This window comes from Protopterus annectens, chromosome 12.part0, assembly GCF_019279795.1.
Source record: "Protopterus annectens isolate FY-2018-M chromosome 12.part0, PAN1.0, whole genome shotgun sequence".
NCBI classification, from domain to species: domain Eukaryota; kingdom Metazoa; phylum Chordata; order Ceratodontiformes; family Protopteridae; genus Protopterus; species Protopterus annectens.
The window spans coordinates 823,040,913-823,060,837 of NC_056746.1; the positions used below are offsets into that span (position 1 = coordinate 823,040,913).

General features: G+C 36.7%; 1 protein-coding gene across 1 annotated transcript in view; it reads right to left on the reverse strand.

The window, feature by feature from the left end:
* HELZ2 (helicase with zinc finger 2) overlaps window positions 1–19,925 on the reverse strand; it is a 1,911,095-nt gene that overhangs the window by 154,338 nt on the left and 1,736,832 nt on the right. The window contains exon 17 of the mRNA XM_044089861.1: window positions 2,486–2,642. Within this exon, the coding sequence (XP_043945796.1) occupies window positions 2,486–2,642 (157 nt within the window). The remainder of the gene's footprint in view (window positions 1–2,485; window positions 2,643–19,925) is intronic.

Genomic DNA, 19,925 nt, shown 5'->3' on the forward strand with positions numbered 1-19,925 from the left:
GCCACAGCGGATTCACTCCTACATGTCGAATTACCAAAATTTTGAATTTCATATGGTCAAGACCATATGATCAATGTTTCGGAATCTCAACATTCCAAAATAAATCCAAAAATAAAAAAAAACAACTTTCTCAATGTTTATGTAGGGAGGCAAGCCCACTTGCATCCCACACCCATGCTACTTAAATATACCCAACTCCGAGATTGCACTACAGTGAGGAAAAAGGAAATCTCCCATTCTGTGCTGTATGCAGATCTCCATTCAGAATTTCAAAGTTCTAAAATGTTGATCATATGGTCTCGACCATATGCAATTTGAGGTTTTAGAAATTTGAAATTCTGAAGGGAACCTGCCACTGCACATGACTTGATACAGTTTCCCCCTTTTAAGGGGTTATGACAGGATGAGATACTCAGGGATTTGGTTGAAACGGGATGTTGAGCAAGCAACTGAGGAAATGGGAAACAAAACTATTCAAGAGATTGTAAATAAGATAAAACTACATAAACTGTTACTTTTTGGCATACATAACAGAATTAAATTGATTAAGATGGTTTTGGTCCTGCTGGATCTTTATGTAGGTCAAGCTTATATTCATCAACCATATATGGAAGAATAACAGAAAGGGAATTAAGGATCTTCACTGAGATAAAAAAGGCAAAGATTGCAATCAGAAAAACTAATACTGAAAAAGGAAAAAGGTGATTAGGGGCTTCCAGATTTGGATGCATACTAAAATGTCACTAAAAGTGGGCATTCTAGAAAATTAATCTAAAGAACATTATCTGCAGCCTTATATACATAAAATATTTAAGCAAGTCTTTAGGTTAAGGAAGTTAGACCATGGAAAATAGAATATCACCAACCGTTACACTATTGGTAGGGTAGTAGCACAGCACAAGATAATGCCACCGGTTTTTGAAGAAGAAAGAACAAATAACTGAGATTTTGGGAGCATATGATGAAAGGGGATGTTATAAAATGGGATGAAGCTAGGAAAATGTTACTGTTACTGAACATAGACAACTTGCATATACAAGTCTAATATTAGAGTTCAAGGAAAATATGCAGAGGTTGAAAAGTAATTTTGTTCAACCACAAATAGTAGATTTTATAATTGATGCTAGAACAGTGAGGCATATCAGAAAAGAATAATAAGTACAATGTACAAGGCAATATTAGAGTTGAGAAGGCAATGTAGTACAAAGGTAATAGGCCAGGACAATTAGTTAAAGACATTACATATGAGCAGTATAGAGAAATGTGTCTTAATCCTAGATATAAAACTAAATCGAGAAAACTTTTTAAATGGAAATATTTATACAAATGTCTTTATATCCCTGTGAAACTTGAAAAAAATGTTTCCGACTAAAGGCATATGTTGGAGATGTACTAGCTCAGAACGAGCTTCTGGGGGCATATGTTCTGGGAATGTAACGAGTTTCTTCAAAGATGATTTCAATAATTTGCTAAGTCTTATACTTGCAAGAGAGTTTAAACTCAGTACAAAAATGTTATTTGTTGAGTTTGGGATAAAATAGACTAAATAAGTAAAAGTACTGATATCTTTAGTATTGATGGTATCTAAAAAAGTAAATACAAATGGAAAACTAAAGACAAACCATTAATAAGACAGGTGAAAATTATTACAGATGTTAAAAATAGGGAACCTAAAAATAAGACAAATCATTAATAAGACAGGTGAAAATGATTACAGATGTTAAAAAAGGGAACTGAAAAACATTAGTAACCAGTAACTGAGCTTCATAGTAAGAAAATTGGCTGTGTGAGATGCAGTACTGGAATTTGAGCTTTAAGAGGATCATGACATGAAAAAGTAAAACTAAACTCCAACACAAGGTGAAACGTTACTAGTCTAGTTGTGGAGACTTGTAATAGAGTGTAAATAAAATAATATGGTCCTTAATTAATTCCTGATCTCATGTTAGAGTGTACATAGTTAATCTGTGTTTTTTAACTCTTTTTTATTTACTGAGCAATGGTAAATCAGACATGGATTAAGACTTGGATATCCATGCTTAATAGTGCCATATTGTTGATGACTGAATGTAAACAATTGTCTCTCTGAGGCTGCTTTTTTAGTATTGTATAAACATATAATTATAAAATGCTTGTATCAGCAACTGGTGCTGAAACAACAAGTGTACCATGCATGGGGATTGCCCAGTATAATATATTGAAAAATATTATTAATACATGGCTAAAAAAGAAGGAATGTACTGTCGACATTACTGGAACACCATTAAGGAATTTTGTTTTACGGCCAGATAATGAGGGAATTTGTGGGGTGGTAACAACATGGATAAATTGGCTAGACCAAGTGGTTATTGGTTGTGAAAGATTGCATTTATGAATATATTTTTATATTCCTAGACTTGTAAATACCAAAATGTATTCACTTTCCTACTCAGAAAGTTAGCAAAAAAAAAAAAGAAAACAGAAGACAAAGGAGTAGAACGTTCACCTTGACTTTTTGCAATTGTGCAGACTGTTATTTCTGGAACACCTTCTTTCCAAAGCTGCTGCTTGATTTCATGCACCTGGGCATTGTAGGGAGTCAGGATTCCAATACTGTCTGGTGTAATTGTACCATTCAGTGTCAGCCACTTTGCAATCCTCACCTATAAAGATGAAAAAAGGAGAAATCAATGCAAACAGTAACACTTTGCACATTATTTATTTATGTATACATAATTTGGTAACTGAGAGAATGAGATAGGCATAGGATAATTTTCAGCATTTGTAATTTATGCAGGAGATTTAAATTGTTGCTGTTTAGATAGCATAAGGAGAAAGAAAAGGGAAGGAAGCAGAGCCTCAATGTTGGATATAATAAACTGACCAATTTACAAGCAGTCTAGCAGGAAGAAAGTACAAACATAAGAAAAAATATTAACTAAAGTAGTTTATCTCAACTAAAATACATTATTTTTGTACCAGCCTGATGACGTATAGGCAGTATATCCATTTGTTCTTCTAGTGACCTGAGTTTGGGAATGGGCTTAGACTGCTAGTACGGCTAGGATGTTGGGGATACAGGATGAAGACACTGGTGAACAGAATGAAGAGGCTGGTGGCTATCTCAGACTTGAATGATAATTTGAAATGAGGTATTGTTATGAGGATTTGGAAAGTCGATGGAAAGCTGTCAAAGTGAAAATAACTATGAATATATGTTTTGGAGGCGTAGAAAGAAATAGAAGAGTGGTAGTGTATAACAAGAAAGTAGATATATTGCATTTATTACTAGAAGAAGAAAAAGTATTATAGACCAAAAATTAAATGAGGAAATGATAAAAGAGTTAACTGAATATGCAAAGATTTTAAGTAAATGGAGAAGAAAGGAAGTGCATCCATTATTTGAGAGGGGTATATTAAACTAATGGGTATATATGTACTTACTGAAAGACAAAAGCAGGAGAATATAAGACATATTGTGAAAGGGTAAAGAATGAAGGACTATTTAAAATGACATGGTGGAGAAGAAATGAAAGCAGAAAAGTGAAGGGGTGAGATGCATGAAGACTAAAGGAAAAAGAAAAATAGAAATCGACATTAAGACAAAGGAGATAAAGCATGCACTAAAGATGGCAAAAAGGGACACGTGGAACTGATAGAATAAAGTATGGCTATTACAAAAAATGAGTAAAAAACAGGGATTTTGAGATTGGTGTTGCAAGAATAACAGACATAAAGGAAGAAGAGAAAGCAATGCAATTTAAGCAATATAACATTTGCTTGGAAAGAAAAAACAAAAGTGGTTATTAAGAATTTGAATATGCTGGCAGTGTCAAATACAGATTAAAAAGTACTTATGAAAGTTTTACAACAGACAGTGAGTACAGTGGCACGGCAGGTGTTGGAACCAGATGCATATGGGATACTGTAGGGAAAGGATATTCAAGTGTTACAGAAATAAGAGAAATATTAGAAATAACAAACTAGGAGGGACATCACTAAGGCATTTAATAATACTAAGAAGGAAATACTAAGAATTCTAGAATATTTTGGATTTGGAAAAAATTTTGTGGAATTGGTGGAAGAGAATTGTAGTAATCCTTTTATGGTGCCTTGTGTGAATAGATATATGGGTAGTAAGATTACAATAAAACGGGTGTTAGACGGGGGTGTTCATTAAGTCTGGTACTATTTGGGTTAACAATGAATGTAATAATTACACCATTAAAAATCTGGCTAAGAAGCTGATGTGGGAGTTGGATGAAAATATACTAATTCCAATGTTTCTCATACACACATGATATGGAATGTGTAGTTAAGGTATAAAAGATATTTTGCAAAGTCTGCTGAGCAGAGTAGGATTAGGACTGAATGTAAATGAAAGGAGTTTGGAGGGAGTATAAAGAAATGGCAGATATACTTTAATACAAAAGAAAATGAGATAGTGCACATTATATTTGGAGAAACAGGAGAAGAAAAGTATCATAAGTGCTATTTGGAATGCATATAAAGTATCTTAGAAGAAGACACTTGTTTGATTCCATTTTAGGGAAACTGAAGTATTCTGGGCAAGTATAGCCACTACCAAAAATGTGGACATAGAGAGTATGGATATAAGTGTTTTAATTAATAGGGAGTTATAAACAAAGTCCAATAAAAGGGGTACTATATAGAAAGATAGAGGAAGATGTGCTAAATATGGCGCATCTTGATTTTTTAGATCAATATATCTAGTAAGTTTAGTAAAGTAGTAATGGGATAAAGTAATATGCTTTATAAGTAAATGAAAAGAAATTATAAAGAATTTGTAGAAGAATTACACAAACAAGAAGTGAAGGGGGATAAGGACACAATACAGTATGACTACACAGAAAAATGAACGATGTGGCTAAAGGAAATAAAGAAGAACATAGAAAATTACAGTATAAGGGAACTTTGAAGAAATATTCCTGGGGATTCATAAATACCATGTCTGTGACCTTGGCCAAGTCATCACTTTTTAAATTGTGCGCATAACAAGTAACAATACTAACCATATATGCATGCGGTCAAGTCAGTGTTCGCAATGAGCAAGCCTTTGTTGTGGCCACACATGGCCCGACAGATAGCATTAAGAACAAGTAGCAGAGGTAAACACTGGAGGTACATGAACACCCTCACAGTAATGTTGACTTTGCATGCACAGTTTAACAAAACTGATGCAATGAGCAATGAGCATCGATATACACACAAATAAATGTGCAATAAAAGGGAAAATAGGACAGCTGGTGAAGTAGAGGTTATTCTACAATAGAATCCACACAGATGAACATAAAATATTCAAAAGGACATGCACAAAAAAGAATATTGGAAAAGCAGAATGAAGAAGGTGGTACAACAATATACAAATGTAGAAGAATGTGAAATCTATCAGCAGGGTGGTATACAATAATTTGTCATGAAGTACTGACCTGGACCAGTCCTGATAACATCAGTGTGTGTGTCAGCAGTGAGCCTGTATTATAATGAGAATGTCATTAAAAAAGGAAAATATGGAAATATCAAGGGAGTCCATCCATCAGTGCAGTCCACATTACAGTATATCTACAGTTTCCTAGGGAGCCACTGCAGTTGTCAAATTAACAGCAGTCATAAAGAAGACATATTAGAGAAATGTGGCACAAGTGCCATTTGCAAACTTAACAATGTTAATCAACAACAGCAACATACAATCCTTTTGTGATTCGAACCCCCAACCTCCACCAGCACACTAGCACAGACTCTAGTCAAATGACTCTATATATGAATATATATATATTTTAAAAGTGACAAGTCACATTACATTAAAACCTGATGATAGGAAAGTTTGTTCAAGGAAATGGAACACAGGATAGCAAAGAAAAGAGTACTGTAACTCTAGCTCTTGACACCTGACTAAAATCTATACCTAAAAACCCAAAATCTACTTCTTATTTACATCCACTGACCTATTTCTCAAAAAAAAAATAAAAGTGTGTTTTTTTTTTTATAATTATTCTTTCCACATGGAATACCACTAGATGTACTTACATAACTGTTATGTTTCTCGTAATTTCCTTTATCCTCTATTACTGTACATTATGCTAGTATTCTCTCAGAATGTCACTTGTAACAATATTTTTGTCACAATATTTTTACCATTTATGTTATAATTACTGCACTTCTACACTTTATAACTATGTCTCCAGTTATAATGCTTTCTTTTACTCTGTTATTTTCATGTATTTCTTTAATGTACATTCATTTTAAACTTTGGAGCTTATCTCCCCGGGCCTCTACTGAAAATGGACATATATCCAGCTAGACTAGCCCGGTCAACAAATGTAAAATAAAATAAAAATAAATAAATAAAATAAAATAAATACTGCACCTGAATTGATTTGAACCTGCATCTTTGTTATTGAGATTCTCAAACTAGTGCATTACAAAACATGCAGCAGAAGCAGTCATAATACAGGAGTCTGAGAAACACATTTCAGGGGAATGGAAACCATGATAACAACAAACAAGTAATACATCTGTGCAATGGATTCCAAAACCTTGGTGCATTTGATGGACATTTATTTATGCCATAGGATGAGAATTGTCATTCTCTGTGATTATACATGGGCATTAAAGTTGTTCTCTGCCAACTGTTTAGCAATGTATAATCACAGATAGATGCTTTTGCACTATTATAGGCCCTTTTTTGGGCATGAGTGTGACACCATAATGTCTTTTTGGCTGGGTATAAAACAGAAATATAAAAGGACAGCAAGTAGAGGGAGCAACACAAGGTGAGGAGAAAATGATCGATGTGGGTGAAGTCAAACATACATCAATGTGTATGAACCCATGTGCAGTGCATTTGCAAGGGGATCCATTTTAACAGATTACAAGGCCTCACAAAAACACACACATCAGGGAGAGGTAGCACATGGGCAAAGTGATAGTAAGATGGAAAATAAGGTAGGGTTTTGTAGTCACATTCACCATGACAGTGCATTAGGAAGGGCAGCCATGGAAGCTGCACGGATGTAAGAGGTCATTAAGAACACAAAAATCAGAGTTATGCAGCACTTTTGGAGGGTGGATACTGAACTGTGTTTAAAACAGCAGATAACTCCTATGGAGATAAACATCCCAACAAGTACACCCCAACAAGTACATTAACACAGTAGAAATTGTTGTACACTGAAGTACACTAAATCATCAGAACAGCTAGAATAAAATCACTTCCTTAACTAACATTATTTTTTCAATTTGTAGGTATATGTGTGTTTTATCTATTTTTGGACCAGGTTGGAGACTGGATTAGGAGTGCAGGCTGAGATGAAAAGAGGAGGTACACAGATGGTATTTTATTTTTATTTTACATTTGTTGACCAGGATAGTCCGACTGGATACATGTCCATTTTCAGTGGAGGCCCGGGAAGAAAAGCTCCAAAGGAAGTTACACAAGCAAACTTAACATAGTACAAATTAAACACAATTTACAGACTCTGTTGAGGAGTCTAAGTTATACAATCTCACAAATTTCTAATCTGGCTTAAGAATTATTTACAAAACAGTACTGGTGCACCAGTAGAACACAAGGTGAGCTAATAAGGAATCAGGTGGATGGAGTTATTATAGGAGCATACCTTCTAAGCTCAGTGATACTTCTCACCTTCTCAGCTCAATGAATACCTCTCATCTTCTAAACTCAGTTAATACCTCTCACCTCCTACACTCAGTGGTGCTGGATGACTCCATACCTACATTTTGTTAGTGCCAAACTCACTAACAGAATGTACACAGTGATGATAAAAATATTTGATATTAGTGGAAAGGAACACATGATGAGAAGACAAGACAAATAACCAAGCGTGGATTTGAAACCATGTCTTTTCCACTCAGATTCACCAAAACAGCTAGCCAAGTATGCCACATAATTGTACATGGCAAAGGCAATGGTACAATGCATTTTAGGATAACAGAAAATATGACAGCAAGAAAAGTTACATACACCTGAATGGACCTGAACAAATGCCTGTGTCACTCATATACCCCAATCCAGAGTATAAACCATGGTTTCCACTGACGCACTCAAGGAAAGACTTAAAAAAATGACAGGGTAATACAGTACAGTTGTATGATGAAAACATGATATTGTAAAACAATAATTCACCAGCAAGCGATTACAGACATTTATCCCATGCACTGAGAATAGACTCATCACATCATGAATACAATAAAGCATAGAAGCCATTAACTTTACCATTTGTCATTGTTGCTCGATGAAGTGCACCAAAGCTCATCTCAGTTGTGTGAGCAATGGCAAAATCCTTTGCACATGTCAAGTTTTTTTCTGCAGTTTTGTCATAAGTCTAGACATGACTTTTCTCTGGGGTTGTATATGGATATCTTTGTTGCTCTCTGCCAGCCATATATGACCACAGAAAGATGATTTTAATATATAATCACTTTTTGAGCATATGTTTGGTGTGTTTATCTCTTTTTGAGCAGATTAAGAGTTGGATAAGGAGTATAGGACAGAGATGAAAAGGGGAAGCAAGCAGAGGATATAACAAAAATGTAAGCAAATGAGAAAAGAGCAGGATGGAGGTGGGATAGGAGCATGCCTCTCAACTTCTTATCTTAATACTGTTCACCTTCAACAAATATCTGTATTTACTGACAGTAATTAGGAATGTTTTGTCAGCTAACTATCATTTTAGGTTGAACAACTGTAGCCAATTGTGACTACATTATTGAAATGTCTTAGATATTAAGAGGAAAAGATGGGAGTATTTTTTTATGGGACAGGTGACCTTTTTATATTGAGGAGGGAAAGTTAGGGAAGGAATTTGGGGAAGTAAGAGGGGGAGGCTAGGTTACATGGAAAAGCAGACATGACTGACAGGGTGTGGGGTAGCACAATGAGTGAGGGTGAACACAATGGTGAAGGAGACATCAGACAAAAGAAGCAAGATAGTGGTACAGGGAAGACTGTACAACATACAGAGGTGAGAACAGACACAAAAAGGGAGAAGAACACCAGGCTGGGGATTAATGTGGGTGTTTGGAAATGTAGTCTCCACTCCACCAGCTTAGTCCCACTGGGAGATTACTTGCCATCCAGTGAACCAGAAGCTGGTGACAATACTGGGCAGAGATGCGACCTAACAAGTTCTACAGCACAGTCTCTATACATCTGATGCAGGCATCCAGCCTCCTCTCTATAATCTCCCTCACAAGTTTTACCAGCTTCTGATGGGTGATAAAAGTGTCACCTCCACTTAGACTTTTACTGGTAGGTTCCACTGTACTAACCTATGGTGGCGCAGGTAGGTTAGGAGGTGTGGGTAGTTTGGGACCCAAATGTGCTGGGTCCCACTTGTGGTGGTAGTAGTGATGTTGGTGGGGGAACAATTGGTCATGTTTGTGTGGTCTGTCCAGGTCATATGCTGCTGCATATAACAGTAATGGAAATGGAGGTGGAAATAATAATAATAAATAAATGCATGGAAGAGGAAGGATAACGACAAAGAGGGTGGGGGAAGAGATATACTAAAACACTTTTAATTGTATTCTAAACTATGTTGATACTCTTACAGTGAAGTAAAATAAACTTTTAATACTAGGACTGACACAGGTGTGTAATCAATCTGTGTGTCAGGGTATTACATTTGAGGGGGGTAGTGGACCAAAAGCCATCTTCACATACAGTCTGATATAAGATCTTACTAACTGTAGGAGCTATTTATCAGGAAAGCACATCTCTGCTTTTGTCCAGTGATATTTCAGCTTTGACGAGAATAAAACTCTTCATATGTATAAAAAATGTGCTGATCCACTGCAAATATGTTAAGCACAAGTGACATACAAGGGTAAAATAAGTCTATGGTATATTGTGAAATGCCCTGCCTAGTAATAATTATGTCTATGTTATATATGGATCTTGTAGTGGTGCGTTCACATTTCTGGATTTCGTAGATGACACATAAATGTACACTACCATGATGATAGAATTAGTTTTGGGGGGATTGAACCCACAGCCTTCCTAACAATCTCAGTGCACATACACTTAACTTGATGAGGCACTTGTCCAACTACACAGGGAATGGCATGCAAAAGCACAATTCTAATATTGCACTGTCATACTAATTCCAGTAAGGTGTAACAGTACTGACAGATGTGTTACTGCTGTATAAAAGTTATACAGAATTATTGTTAATTGCTACAACTGTTATTATGCAAACTATCAAAAAATGGCAGAGAATTGGTGCCCAAAATTGTTTTTGTGTATATCAGCCTTTGTGCAAAGATAAGCACCTCATTTGCATGATGGATGACAAAATAATTAAATACAGGTACTGCATTACTGTGGTTTCAGTAGAACTTTATGGAGTGAAACATGGCAGTCCTCCATTCCATTGCTTGCTACTAAATAAAAAATGCTTAACACTGACCCCATCTTCCAGTGGTGAAAAACAGCATGACCATTACTCTCAACTTTCCATCTGCAGACTGAGGAATACAACCTCTCAATAACGGTGACAAAATGGGTAGTATGTGGAATACTTACTATCAGCTTACCAACAACTTCAGCTAGAAAACTCATGGCATGTCTACCATGCATCATGTTGTACTTATAAAATATTCATCTGATGAATTGATGCTAGTCAATGTTAAATATCAGTGACAGCAGTAAAAACATTGCTAATATTTTAATACGTGACAAAGCATTTTGATGTGGAAATGCAAGGAACATTGCTGTTTAAAACTTAAGCTGAGGATATCTCCTCATAATAACATACGCTTGGGAGGTATTTTCATGACAATTTACCTACTCCTATAATCTTAGCTACTCATTCATGTGCATAAGTGATCTTAGGTGCTAAGGTATGTGCATATCATTGTGCAGAAGTCAACTTGATGTTTATCTTGTGCTCCAGTCCTACATAAAACAATAAAGAATTGTTGCTACAGAAGATTTATTTGCTTACATAAGCTACGTGCTACATTTTACACCTATGTCTTTGTACAAGGGTAACTTTGTATATGCTGTTAACTGTTGTCATGTCCCTCCTCTGGGACAGTTATCACAAAGCCACGATCCTCACCACTGGTGGGGGACGTTCACTTAGAACAAAAATGGATACACAAAGTGTTTTCAGATGCATTTCTCTGCACCAGGCACAATTTCCCTTAAGAGCACACAGGGAGCACACTCCAGACCTGAGGCTAGACTTCCTTTCCAGGCCCCAAATAAGACTCCACCTTTCTCTCTGCAGGAAATAGTGCTCTGTCTCCCTGTTTCAAATTGCTGACACACACACAAACTCTTTGAGATTTGATTTTCACACACACACACACACACACACACACACACACACACACACACACACACACACACACACACACACACACACACACACACCTGGGGAAAGGCTGGCACAGATTTACCTACTATACAACCTCCACCCAGACTATAAGGTTGATTCACTGCAACCAGTCAGCTACTTTAAGGCTCTTACCAGGGTACCCAATTACTCTTAGTAAAATTAATATTTGTACAAATGATAGTTTTAACCAAGCATCAAGATTTTCAGGAACATGAAACCACAGTGCCACCAAATAAATGCAATTACTTTCAAAGGTTAAAAATATTTTCTAAAAGACCAGCCACAATGAAAGGTTTAGATATATTTAATAATAGATAATAAAATAGAAAACATGAAAATACTGATTATCTATTTACAATCAACACCAAAATTTCAATCCACAGGAAATATAAAAAATATCACAGATGGAAAGACTCAGACAGATACAGAAAAACTAGTATCACTATATTTTCTAACTAACTGAAAAATAACGTTCTCTAGTTAAGTTGCTTACAAAAACAAGGCAAGATGAAGTGGATGAGCGTCTTTGTTGTCAGTTTCCCAAAAACAGAGTGCTGAGTACCTTCTGTCACATTTACTAGTATCTAAATATAATTTCAGTGCTGGCTATAGAATGACATCACATCTGGTCACCTGATTCTGTTGTTCCCACACTACCCCCTTACTAGAAGCTGAACCAGGATCTGGCATATATGTGTCACAATACACACATAGGATTTTGAATGCTTCTTCCAGAATCTGGAGACACTAAAACAATTCCAGCCCTTTCATTCCTCCTGCAGAGTCTAACCAGCCATTCTCTGGCACCCCAGGGTAGCAAATAGTTCACCACTAATGATAATAAGAACCCAGCCCTTTCCCAGACATTGCACCTCTGGCTGCATTCAGGTCTGTGAGATAAAATCTTTATGACCTAAACCAAGTAATTTAATTTCAACCTATTTTTTAGGGTAAGCTGGGCTGAGCTTAACCCTTTCCCTTCCAGCATCCTCTGTTAACATATATACATTTCAGCAATTACAACTATACAGCCAAACATAAATGCATATTTCTTTTCTGTCCAGCATGACCCACTGTTGATGCATTTTTAACACAAGCAGCTTTCAAATACTTTTTTAACACAAGCATGTTTACAAATCAATATACAAATAACATAAAATTCTTTACAAAACTGGCTACACATGTTCTGCCCTACTCTCTCTGGCATAGCGGGCACTACTTCACATCATCACAACTGTAAGGCCTACAAGTACTGTTCAGTTTTCCAGTGTACCTACATGCACTGGCCAAAGCTTTCTGAGGGGGTACATTGCAAGTGTACTGGCAAAGTAACATGCAAGTTATAGCAACATCAGTGTGCCATGCACCAGTGTAATGTTGTGTTCCTTTAACATATCTGATTACAATATAACTTTTACAAAGGTTTTGTTTAATGCTTGTTAACTTGCAATCACATGCTGGTATTTTTTGGGAGGGGATTGTGTTTAGGATAAACATGGCTACTCACCAAGGAAATTCACTAGCTGAAATGTGGTAAACATTTATGAATTTGGCCCATTACATGATATGTAACCAGGAAAAAGATAAGAACATGAGAAGATGACTGACTAGCTGCTTTAAGGATAGATCTAGAATATGTACCTTTGATGAAGGCCGCAGAAGAAGCTGCAGCTCTAGTGGAATTTGCTTTAATTGGAACTTGTAGATGTTTGCTGTTGAAAGAATAGCAAAAGGACATAGCCTTAGAAATCCAGTTAGAAACAGTCTGCTTGAAAACATGAGAGCCTAAGTTTTAGTCTTGGAAAGATACACAAATATGGTTAGATACACTGATAGATACTGTCTTAAAAATCTTAGCTGCCTATGTATGTCTAAGGAATTCAAGAGTCTTTATCTCCTTTATTCTGAGGAGAAAGAAAGAAATTAGGCAAGTTGATGCTCTGGTTCAAAGAGATCTTGTTAACACCCGTACGCATAAAGGAGGTTTAATTCTAAGAGTAACCCTACCCTTATTGAAAATGAGAAAGACTAGAATGGCCTTCAATGCTTACAACTCTGACACTCTTTTATTTCAAGTCAAAGCTAACCACAACATAGTTTTTTAAGTACAAAATTTATGAGACAAAGATGCAACAGTTTAAAAGGGGATAGGGTAAGTTTTTGTCCAGGACATAATTCAGATCACAAGAATGAGCCATTTCTTCTTGGTGGTCTGATGTACAGAATGCCTTTCAAAAACTGTTTGACCTCAAAACAAGTGGAAAGTAATGAATCCAGAGGCAGGTATGCAGACAGAGATGGCTGAAAGATACTTTTTGATATAAGAGAATGTCAGTCCAGTACTGAACACAAATCAGGAATATTAAGAATACCCAGTTGATAAGGGTTATGATTCTTTTTGTGTCATTACAAGGAAAATATTTTCCATTTAGAAACATAACATTTCTTTGTAGCTGGTTTTCTGTCCTCCATTACAACTTTAAGCACATCCCCAGGCAAGTGGTACCTAAAAGTGATTAAATTCTTTCACCAAAAAGTCATTTTCATGGTCTGTAGGTTTGGAAGAATTATAGAGCCTTTGCTCTATTTGAGCAAGTCCATCCTGTGAAGCAGATTGTTCATAGGTTCAGAGGTAGATACTAGGCTATCTGCCCTAGGGCATTTATAAGCCTAGCCAGAGTGTATTTGGCTTCCGCCTCCTGCCTCCCTATTAGATTAGCCTACTGTGCCTCTTTAAAGTAGGTCACAGAAGGTACCCTTTTAAGATTAATTTACTGTGCCTCTGTCTAGCAGGGACACAGAAGATTTCCCTGGGATGAATTTGCGATCTCCCATCCACGCGTCCAGATTTCGCTTGAAGAGGGTCAGCAAGGGGCTATGTCTAATATGAATTGGGATTCTATTCTAGAGTGAGGGGAGCCTCTGGGAAATGAATCTGTCCCTCCAGCATGTCCTATTTATTTTTGTGCTGAGGTTTAGGTCCCTGGATCGTGTAGCTCTAAGGGACTTGGATTTTTTGAGGTGGAGCATGTCAATTAATTCTGGGTTTGACATGGCTTTGTACGTGAGGCATAGATCGCCTCTGAGTAGGCGGTAAGCAACTGAGTAGAGCTGGAGTTTCTTTAGTCGAGCTGCATAGGACATCTGTTTGTAGCCCATGATCCTCTTGGTGAGGTAATTTTGGGGACTTTCCAGTTGCTGCCGGTGTCGAGTAAGGTACATCCCAAAAGGGGCACTGTACTCAATTATGGGCCTGATGAGTGACAAGTAGAGGGGCACAATGACCTCTCTTGATCTAGATGTGAACCCTTTCGTGATAAGGTGGGCTATATAGAAGGTCTTTCTAACCACTTTGGCAACGTGATTATCAAAGGAGAGATTACTATCTTCGTTTGTCCCCAAATCTCTAATTACTTCTTCCATACTTAATGGATTACCACCTATGTGGTAATTTGTGGGCACTTTGTTTTTCCCAAAGGGGATGACTATGCACTTTTTAGCATTTAGCTTGAGGCTGTGGCTCTGGCACCAAGCATCCGTCTCTGAGAGACCCTTTTGGAGGATGCTTGTGTCAGCTGGAGATTCGATTATGGCCCCCAGTTTGCAGTCATCTGCAAACTTTGTCAGCCATAATCCCCCCATGTTAGCCTGAACCTCAGAGAAGTATATACCGAACAAGAGAGGTCCCAGAACTGAGCCCTGTGGGACACCACTTGTAACTGGTTTGGATTCGGACATTGCACCTGCGATTCTGACCATGTGGGTTCTATCTCTGAGCCAGTTTGCAACCCATCTTGTGATATAGGGGTTGATATTTAAGCTAGTAAGCTTATTTATGATGCCCGAGTGGGATATTGTGTCGAAGGCTTTTGCGAGGTCCAGGTAGGCTGTGTGGACTACCTTGCCCTCATCTATGGCTTTGGTAACTGTTTCAAAGAAATCAACTAGGTTTAAGAGGCAAGATCTGCCCTTAACAAAGCCAAATTGGGTAGGGTCCAGTGTCTGGAGGCTCCCAATGTCTTTGTTTATGAGTTCCATGATAATACGCTCCATAGCTTTACAGACCAGACTAGTCAGGCTTATGGGGCGATAGTTTCCGGGGTCCGTTGTGGCACCACCTTTGTGGAGTGGGACCACTGTAGCTGTATGCCATTCTTTGGGTACATATCCTGTAGTAAGGCTAAGTTTGAACAGTGACTTAATGTGCTCAAGCAGCCTGTCTCTGACCAAGCAGAGAAGGAAGAGCCAATATTTTCTGGGCCAACAAGATTTTTGACTTGTCCTTTTTGATTTTGAGAAGGAATTTAGGGATTAGAGGAAATGGAGCAAAAGCATACAAGAAATTCCTTTTCCAAGAAAAAGACATACTGTACATTTCTCCAAGTAAGATGGCATGGAACTCTTAAATAGAACAGCCTCAAATGTCTGTTGTGTATGAAGACAAAAAGATCTATCTGGGGACTACTCCACTGATGGCCAGTGTCCAAAAAGACTGATTGTTTGCCCTCCACTCATGTCAGTTCTGGATCTACTCAGAAAATCTACCACAGTGTTCTTTTCTGATGGGATGATCACAACTTGAAGAATAAACAACCAGAGAACCACTGGCCAAGACCCGAATTTCTGTAACCGAAGATACACCAACACAAATAAAATGACAATTTTACCTAGGTTTCGTCTTTAATGTACAGACTTCTTCAGAAAATAACATCTCTCAAACCTACTCCAACAATATATATTCACACAGCTCTGGTTGTTTATTGTTCAGTAGTTTGTGGACTCTAATTTTTGTTGGTCAGAGTGGAGAACATGGAGAACCTGGACTCTGATCCTGAAATTAAGGGGCTGCTTGAGCACATTAACCAGCAATTGTCCGAGCATGGCAGACAGATTAAGCAGCTAACAGAACAACAACAGTTTGTTAATGGAAATCCAATGTTGGGAAGTTTGAGAAGTTTGGGTGTTCCGCTGACATAACCCACTCCAATTCTTGAAGCTACTTCTCAATTGAGACCTGATGAGGCGAATGTTGGTGAGTGGACTTGCAATATGGGTTTAAATGGTAAGCCATGTTTGTGGTGGTAATTTAACCTTCAATAAAATGCAGTGGAAGGTCAACAACTTTAATTTCCAGCAAGAATGTGGTATTAAAAATGTGGCTAAAAAGGTCAATCAAACTTTGGTCAGCCGCATGAAAGATTTCGAAAAAAAGTTGTTTAATATGAAGAAGTTGCAAATAGAGAACAGTTATTTGCATAAGAACACTGAATTGGGGATGGTGCCGTGAGGGTTGCCACTCTGGAGATACCCCAATGGCACTGATGGGAAGATAGAAATGATTGAAGAAGTGCATCAATTGTTTGATCAGACTGGAATCGAGCTTATGAGAATAATGATTAAATATAATGACTCGCTTATAGCCCGCCATATGCAAGAATTAGAGAAGGAGAATGAATTTATTTTGGCAGACTTAAATTTTGAACATTATCAAACCAACTATAACAACATGTTGGCGAGTATTGATTCTAGTTGTGCCAGCATATATCAAAGAAAATTAAACAAGATTAGTAGAGATACGAATGAATATAAAAATAAGAAGGTATATCCGTTGACTGCAGGTAACCATGGTTACAGAGGAGCAACAACCAATGGCGAGCCGGAGGTGGGACAGGAAGTGATGAGATGACAAGATGGCTATAATAGGGAAGTTGAGCAGAACTAATTCCCTTTAGATGGAGGTCCCAGGAGGTCAGAGAGGTTGCAGAATCGTGAACAGGGCAGTCAGCAGCAAAAGGCGGATGGGAGCCATGAACATTACAGGCAAGGGGCAAAACCGAAAAAGTGGAATTATCCACAACAGCATCGCAACTCGCATCAGGGCGGATGGAGGTAGACTGCTTGAATGATCCACTGCTAGAAGTAAGTGTTTATTCAGAGCTCAAGTTCCCAAGCAGTGGGACAGTTAATGTTTTTGACACTTTGAATGTTTCTGGGCAGCATTTAAATGATGCTGAACTGAGAGAGGTAGATGAACTAATAATGCAGCAAAAGCCTGTGTGTATGGACTTTATGGACACCAATAGTAGTGATATAAATGAAAGTGATTTAATAATACCTGGATTTATATGTGATGGTGAAATGTGTGAAATTTTGAATGTCATTGATGCAATGCAGGGGGAAGGAAATGCTGTTTAAGTAGTCTGTACATTATTTCAAACACCCATGGGGATTACAAAGTGTATAATTATTCTAGTAAGATGATAGGGTGTAAGTATACCAAATTATTATCAAAAGGTTTTTCCTTTATACCTTTAAAACAAGGAAATTTGATGGAAATTTTAATAGATTTAAAAATGTTAACAAAAAAAAAATGAATATAAGGATGTTTTTGATAATTATCATAAACAAGAAAATGTTGGTTTAAGAAAGCCAAGCAAATTTAATCCACCCCCAAACGGGATGGTGGCTTTGTATGAAAAAGCTTGTTAGTTGGATATAAGGGAATATATGAGAGAAAGTAGAAGTATTGGAAAAAAGAAGGACTTTGATAACATCAATAATTTAGATAGAAATGAAGAAAAATTGTTAAAAGAATTAATTAATGATAAGGCCCTAAGGTTCAGGAACCCTGACAAAGGGAATGGCATGGCGATAATGGACAAAAATGATTATATAGATTATATGTTAAGTATGTTAACTACTGATACATATGAAGAGAGCAGTTTAAATCAAGTACACATTGCATACTCAAAGATAGATTTATTGGTTGAGGATTTATTAATGCCGGGGCAAATAGATGAAATTGAACATTATTATTTGATGAATAAATTTCCTATGGTTAGCAACATTTTTGGTATACCAAAATTGCATAAAGGGTTGAATAATATCCAATTCAGGCCAACTGTTGATGGGAAGAGGAGTAAAACGTGTTTTATAAGTAAGTTTTTGGATTTTTATTTACAAAAAGGGTTAAAGGAATTTGAATATATAACAAAGGATTCATGGCATTTTTTGGAGAAGTTAAAGGCAGTGAAAATTAGTGATCACAAAATTTTGTTGACCATTGATGTGTCATTTGTTTTCAGTCATTCCTAACAAAATTGGGTTGGATTGGCTGGAGAAACAATTGGTAAAAACTGGTGTATATGAACAGGATCATATTAATGTGTTTGTGACCTTAATGGAGGTTGTGTTGAAAAATAATTATATATTTTTTGAAGGTCATTGTTACAAACAAAATACTGGTGGCAATGGGAGCTGCTTGTGCTCCCATTTATGCCAATTATATAATGTCCTTCTGGGAGCAGGAGTATGTCTTTACTAGTGAATATATGAAACACATACAGCAATACACCCATTTCTTGGACGACATATTTGTGGTTTGGGATGGATGTGTTGAAACCATGAAAGCCTTTATAGAATATATAAATTGTACAGTGGAGTTTTTCAAATTCACCTATGAATATAGTAATAATGAATTATCATACTTAGATGTAAAATTGAAAGTGGATCAGATTGGAAAACGTTTGACAACTGGGATTTATAGAAAAGCTAACTTTTCAAATTCGTATTTGAATTACCAGAGCTGGCCATCAGAAAAAAGTGATAGTTAAAAGGTCAAATGGTTAGGGCAGCCAGAATGGTAAGTGAATATGAAGAATTTCTTAAAGGAATTGAGTGTATTAGGAGTATGTTTGCTAAGCGTGGATAACCTGTGGTTCTATGTGATTCCATTATGGATGAAATTAAATATAAGAGAGCCAATGGGGTCTATAGGGCAATCCTGATAACGAATGGTAATGTGAGCTATCAAGCGGACATGCATCCGGTAATGGAATTGATAAATGAAATAAATATTACCGCTGAAATGAGTGAATCAATGATTTTTATAACCACTTACAATTATGATGTTGAGTATATAGTTAATATTATACACAACAATTGGAAACTGCTGAAATTGGAAAGTAATGTATGGGGAAAGTTGAGTAATCCCCCTAAAAATGTATTTAGAAATGGGAAGTCATTTAAGCAGTTATTGGAAATGGGTGCTAGCACTGTTAATGGGATTGGTAACCCCAATCGAGGTAAGGGTAATTTTAAGTGTGGTAGATGTAGCACATGTAAGTACATCTTGGTTACTGGAGAAAAAATAGATATTGTGGGTGTGTCCATTGGTATATATGGACACTTTGATTGTTATACCAAAAATGTTGTTTACATGGCAAAATGTGAAGATTACTTGGCCTTTTATATAGGGAAAACTTGTAGAACATTTAGAGAAAGAAATTGTGAACATATATCAGATATTAGGCACATGAAAAATACTAATGCTTTAGTTAGACATATTGAGCAACATCCAGAGCACAAATTCAAGTTTTGCATATTACAGAATATTAAAAAAGATTGTCAGGGTGCTGTCTTGGATGTGCATTTAGATATATGTGAAACGAAATGGCAGCTAAGATTAAATGCTACAGTATTTCTGGGCATCAATGACAATATCAGTATGATTCCAATTTTGAAATTAAAACATATTTTAGGATGATTTAAGTATGTTTT